At 41.5% G+C, this 6,819-nt stretch overlaps 1 protein-coding gene across 1 annotated transcript; it reads right to left on the minus strand.

The window, feature by feature from the left end:
- Positions 1-1,087: 1,087 nt before the first annotated feature.
- LOC113584360 (cytochrome P450 1A1) lies at positions 1,088-5,944 on the minus strand. The gene is made up of 7 exons (XM_027021200.2): positions 5,857-5,944; positions 4,416-5,305; positions 4,175-4,301; positions 3,368-3,457; positions 3,022-3,145; positions 2,850-2,936; positions 1,088-2,458 (listed from the first exon to the last, which is right to left on the minus strand). The coding sequence occupies exons 2-7, from the start codon at positions 5,253-5,255 to the stop codon at positions 2,149-2,151; spliced, it is 1,578 nt and encodes a 525-aa protein (XP_026877001.2). The 5' UTR covers positions 5,256-5,305; positions 5,857-5,944; the 3' UTR covers positions 1,088-2,148.
- Between the last annotated feature and the right edge of the window lie 875 nt (positions 5,945-6,819).

Genomic DNA, 6,819 nt, shown 5'->3' on the forward strand with positions numbered 1-6,819 from the left:
TCAATGTTATCATGTTTGGGTCAGGAGATATGATGTACATTACATAATATATGATGTACATTACATATTATATTATGAGGGGCATTACATAATATGATGTATCTTATATAATATGATAGAATGTACATAATATAATATAATATATATTATATAGTATAATATGATGTACAAGTGTATGTAATTTCAAGCTTTTATGAAAAAGTGAACAGCACGTGGTGTGAGATCTCATCAGTGCTAAAGGTGGCCAGAAAGAAAACATGGCCCTCTTTAAAGTTCTCCTGCACTGTGAACATAAACATAACTGAGGTCATTTGCAATTGGCTTCCTTTCTGGTTTACTTTCTGAGCTACCTGTCTCACTTTCTGAGCTACCTATCTCACTTTCTGAGCTACCTGTCTCACTTTCTCTTGCTAATAGCTCTTGCTATTGATAAATCTAAATATTTTATTTAATAATCAGTAACATGGTCATGGAAAATTGATAACTTCTTTGAATGTATAACATAGTAACTGTTTTACTTAAAAATAAGTCCCTTAACATAGGCTAACAATGTAGCTAAGGGTGCAAGTTAAATGTGATGCAGTTGTTTTCAAAAGTGTGTAGTTTTGAATTAAAATAAAAATGCAATGATCTAATGAAAGAGGGCAGGGGAAGGAGCACCCATCACTGCACTTCAAACACCCATCACTGCAGTTCAAACACCCACCACTGCAGTTCAAACACCCATCACTGCACTTCAAACACCCATCACTGCAGTTCAAACACCCACCATTGCAGTTCAAACACCCATCACTGCACTTCAAACACCCATCACTGCAGTTCAAACACCCATCACTGCAGTTCAAACACCCACCACTGCAGTTCAAACACCCATCACTGCACTTCAAACACCCATCACTGCAGTGGAGCTCTTCTGGATTGGGCAGCCACACACTTACATGTCGTTAAGTACAAGGCAGGCCTAGATGCTTCTAATAACAAAGTGACTGATGATTACACATCATAAACTGGCCATTCATAAACACTCCAGACACCAAAATAGAGGGAATGAACTATTTGTTTCTCTCAGTTTTATTTTGTCATTGGTTAGAGATATTAAAAACAATATAAACAGTACAAACACTACAATTATTACTATATTTTTAATAATAGCTTATTTCTTTACTTCAAATGTTATACCTAAATTTAAATTTGCTTCCTTCATAAAAAGTGATAAAACGAAATGAGAGCAAAGAAACAAGGATGTTAAAATGCAGTGTAGCAGATCTATCAATACCTAATGCTATTTATCAAAGAGTATTGATAAGTAAAGAAAGTCTTGATACAAAACTTCAATACAGGCTGAAACAGTCTGTCAGTAATGCCAGCATATGGATCACATTTTGGGACAAAGCTTAATTATTGCAAAATAACTTCAGCGTTTTTCAAATAACTGATTGTGTACATCATGTAACGAAAATGCAAGACATAAAATATTATCTTGACATTTTTTTGACTATAGCAGGAGGACTGCCAAGACTGTTCTAACAGTACAAAAACATTAGAAATATCACATAATAATCAGCACATTTCTCTACTTTTTGAAAGGACGTTGACAAGTTTGTTTCATTTGATCTAACTTAGACTTAGTAAGAAAATTATATTTGTACATTATGGAACAAGCTGTATAAATCATTTTATAGCCACTGCAGCAAAACCTGAAGTACAACCACAAACAGCTAATAAAAATAACCATGAGCCCCAACCGCACGTGTTATAAACGTCTCTAAAATACTCACTACTGACATAGTGTAATTACCAACTTAATGTGAACTTTACAAGATTACAGACTTCTCCTCTTCTATCAGACATTTGCCAACATTCTAAATCTGGATCTGTTTTCAAACATTACATCAGTCAATAAACTGTCAGCTATCACCGACAGCACTATGTTACAACTATTGCCACACTCAGGAGACGTTTAAATGTTAAATCTCCTAAAACAACAGTGTCTATACCAGTGGGATTCAAATTTCGGCCTTAAATCTAGATCTGGTCCTGGATTTAGCTGATTAAATGACGAGTGTAACTGGTCGGGCACATTTTTGCCACCCCTGACTCATGTGTAAAGGGAAGGTGGACAGTCTGGAGGGCAGCTGGCAGGGGTCCTTACACCGCCGCCTTGGCATCGAGCACGTCTCTCGGCGCGGACTGCAAAAGGCAGCGCTTATGCTTCATGGTGAGGCCATACTCTGGGGTCATGTCTAGGATCTGACCAGCCGGGCTACTAAACTTCAGTCTCTGGATGAGGATGGCGAGGAAGAGGAAGACCTCGGAGCGGCCGATGGTCTCGCCCACACAGCGTCGCTTGCCCAGGCCAAAGGTTATGACCTTCTCGGTCTCCAGCTTGTTGAGTTTGGTGCCGTCAGTGCTGAGGAAGCGGTCTGGGTTAAACAAGGAGGGCTCCTTCCACGTCTCTCTGCAGACACGAAGAGGCTTGATAAATTTGCTATTGGGCTCGATCAGAAAATGAAAAACAGAGGCCAGCAACTCTCTTAGTTCACCAGCTCCCTCTACACGCAGGACGCTGCTATCTGAGCTAGCCACATGGAAGTCAGCATTTGTCTGTAGGCTGTTTGTAACTCTAAGCAGAGGAGATGTTCCTATCCCTGGGTACTGCTGCATGTCCTACTCAAGTGCACAGTGACACAGTGACATTAATTAAAATAAAAAAAACAAACACATTTTGTTTTAGCCTGTTAGTCTGTTTTAGCCTGCACATTACTACTGGCATAATATCAGGAACATCTCCACGCTGCTTATATACTGAGCCATCTCATGAAGGAATGATAAAACAATGGCCAACTTACGGATCATGGTTAATCTGCCACTGGTTGATGAACACACACGTGTCTTTTGGGATGAAGTATCCGTTGAGTGATGTGTCTTTCGTGGTGCTGTAGAAGAAAGTATGTGTTATTGGCTACTGCTAAACCATGGAGTGTATTAGTGGAAAAGTGTGTAAATATGCGAGTGACGCACCAGTGCGGGATGGTAAAGGGCAGGAAGGAAGAGTGACGGAAAATCTCCATAATAAAAGCCTCGAGGTATGGAAGGTCGTTTTTGTCCGCCAGGCGGGGTGTGCGGACCATCCCGACCTTCTCTTCTGCAGAAGTGAAAGCGGAACTTTTGCTGACTCATTCACGGACACACGGCTTTGTTTCATTGGGTCACTGATTAATTAATTAATTAAATCATTCATTCATTCATTCATTCATTCATTCATTCATTCATTCAACAGAGGATGCATTTGAAGATGGAGGCTTGTACGTGGAACTGAGGTGAATCTTTTCTGTTCTGCCAGTCAGAGATAACGTGGACTGCTTACTCAGCTCTTGGTGAAGTCTCTCCTGAATCTCAGGGTAGGCCACCAAATACACCACAGACCAGGACAGAGCAGTGCTGATTGTGTCAAATCCTGGAGAGGTGGGAGTGCAGAGATACATGAGCATATGGATATTTCCAAAGGGCTTAATTTTTCAGTGATTTTCTGATTATGTCTCTGTTTGATCCTATACTGTTTTTGATTTGTTGACTGTCTTGTGTCATTTGTTTAATATATGGGTTATGAAAGGCAACCTTGAGTATAAGAAAGGAGCTACATGAATTAAACCTATTATTATTATTATTACTGAGAAAAAGCCAATGAGTCATCAGATTCACATGAAGAATACACAAATTCTTCACCTACAAGTATGAGTACAAGTAGAAATAACCTATATAATAAGATTTAAAAATGACCTTAGTATCGTAAGTAAAAGCATAATTAAAAGTAAAGCATATATGTACCACATTGAAGATAAATGCGATATTTGAAGGTGAGTATACTTGTGATTACTTTTCTGCCCTAAAATTTAATATGCTTAACTAAAAAAAATCATTAATTAACAAACATTCTTCAAGATCAAGTTAACGAAGTTCTTAGCATTATGAAGATTTTGGAAAGTGCACCCCAGTATCTTGCAGAGTGTTTTTAACCAAGCGTTTTTAACTAAACAACTGTATATTTGAAAAAATGGTACTTAAGTTCAGTAATATAATTGTATCCTGTGCTATGGCATATTTTCTTTGCAATATCATTACCACCAAACCTGAAAGTAATATTTTTACTGGAAACACTTGTCTACGTACTCACCGGCCCCAAAAAGATCATTCACTATTCCCACAATCTTCTCGTCAGACACCTGCATATTAGAGTTCTCGTCCAGCTTCCTGTCTTCACAGTGGTCAATGAGGGAGTCTGTGATATCGCGAATATTATTCTGAAATGGTGAGGGAAGATACAACATAAACATACCTAAATCAATGGACACATATCGTGCCAAGCACCACCTTTGACCAAGCCACCCACCCACACACACACTGAGACCACCGACCTTGTCGTAGGTGTTGTAGTGCTCTCGGACGATTCTCTGCATGAACACATTAAAGCGGTCATTGATGTGGACGAACTTCTTCATGCTCTTGCTGGGAAGGAAGCGAAGGAAGGGTATGAAGTCGGCCGGGTTGCCACTGCCGGCGACCTGGTTGAAGTCGTTGCTCAGGTTCACGATGCTCAGCAGCTCCGTGTCATCGTGACCATAGCGTCGGCCGAAGCACATACCGCAGATGACGTTGGCCACGGACACGACGATGTGGCGGAAGGGGTCGAAGCCGCTGCTGGTCGCCGTGACGACCTGCAGCTGCTCCACCAGGTAGGTGGCCTCGTTGGAGATGTGCTCCTCCAGGGCGCAGGTGTACAGGCCGCTCGGGCTGCGCAGCGTGGCGAACGAGCGTAGCGCGCTGTGCGCCAGCTTGCGGCGGGTGCGCCACACGCCCGCCTGGTCCGTGCTGAACGCCAGGCTCTTGCCGTCGTTGATGAAGCGGAAGCTGTACAGGTCGGGCCGCCCGGAGAACTCCTCGCCCTGACGGATGAGCGCCTGCCGCGCCACCTCGCCGCTGCCGAGCACGACCACAGGCCGCATGCCAATCTGGATCTGGAAGACGGGGCCGTAGCTGGCGCTCATGGACGTTAGACTCAGGTGCGGGTTGTGGCCGAGTTCCAGCACATTGCCAATGAGGGGGAGGGGCTTGGGGCCTGGCAGGGGCTGCAGACCCTCAGGGATTCTAACACGCATCAGCCGCAGAAGAAGGTACACGGCACATATAGTTACCACGGCCACCAGGCTCTCTGAGACAGAGATGGGGCCCAAGAGTGGTAGAACTGCCTGTGGCATATTGGAGATGCTTTCTGCAGTGCCCTTAGCAGTTAGCAGACAGAAATCACCTGTGAAAGACATGCCAGCAAACAGGTATTGGCATCAGAGAGAAAGTGAAAAAGAGTGAGAGGGAAAGCATTTTAAACATTTATTCAGACAACTACTTGATTAGTGAGGTAATGTTGTGCAAAAAAACCAAAAAACCAAACAAACAACCCTCCCCTCCCCAAAAAAAAATCCAACAACAACAACAACAACAAAACCCTGACTTGTTTGGGTTTCAAATTTGTGGTTTGACCTAACAGCAATTTATTGATTTATTGCGGTTGCATCGTTGATTGTTCTGGAGGGCGTTAATCAGTGATAGAATAATGCGGCGCGCATTCTTTGTAAAGTGAGCAGTGCACCCAACTAGCGGAGTCATCAAAGCTTATTGTCGTCTCTGGTGTCTGACCGGCGGCGCAGAGCGCACGCAACCCTTGGATACATTCCATGTAGTAAATCGCTTAAAGGGACAATAAGGAAATTAAACACTTTTTGGAAAAGCATGTGCAAAAAGCTTTGGCTGTCCATCTAACTCCGAAGAAATTTGCTGCAGAGGAAAGTGTCACAAACTTACCTTAAAAGGCGAGACAAGAACGTCTAATTTGTGATGAATGTATATGCTCAGCGGATAGTATGATGCCAGTGAGTTCTGTCAAGTGCTGCAATACGTGAACGGATAAAACTTTTATAAGGATGCCCCCCGTGCTATTGGCTGCTCTCTGGGTGACGAAAGCGCGGCGGAGCTTTTAAGATAAACGGCGATACATTGTGAATGGCATATATCGGCGAGGAAATATTTGAGATCAGTTATTTCATTGCCTAAAGAGAAAAATCGCATAAATAGCCCTAGTACAGAACCAGGTTGTTGCAAAAACTTGTGAACTCTAAAATTCATATTTCTGTAAAATAAAATATTAAAATATCGAGTTTGAAACATATATCTATACACATACAGTCTATGGTTCGAAACGGCATAGTGTAAACGACATTCTTCTTTAAAGAAAATAATTGCTACGACGGCTTACAAAATAGTATATGTAATTTAATAATAAACAAACAATTAAATAAATAAATAAACATACAAGCCACTAAATATTTTGCAACATAATAAATTATAATATGTTGCATTTGTGGATTCTGGGCCAAATCATATGACATAAGGCATTTTTAAAAATATAAAAATCACTTGTTTAAAATGTGTTTATTAAAGGCAATAATAGTAGGGGGAAAGAAAAGATAAGAAAAAAATGGTAAAAAACAAACGATATGGAAACAGCAAGAATACGTGGTGTCTAAAACTCCTGTAGCATTTCGGGCACATTGAATTTACGTTTTAACTACACTACCCACAATGTTTAGAGTGCTTCATTTGTTTGACCTAATAAATATTGCATAAATATTTGACAATGAATAAAACCGGCGTGTTTTGCATTGGTTTGTAAAGTCATGTTCCTCCTGGCAAGAACTCCTTTATTAAGCAACAGGTTGAGATCGCGTGCAAAGGCGTCTGTTTCGGGTGGGGGAGCTTCAGGCCCCC

The sequence above is a fragment of the Electrophorus electricus genome, chromosome 4 (genome assembly GCF_013358815.1).
Source record: "Electrophorus electricus isolate fEleEle1 chromosome 4, fEleEle1.pri, whole genome shotgun sequence".
Classification (NCBI taxonomy): domain Eukaryota; kingdom Metazoa; phylum Chordata; class Actinopteri; order Gymnotiformes; family Gymnotidae; genus Electrophorus; species Electrophorus electricus.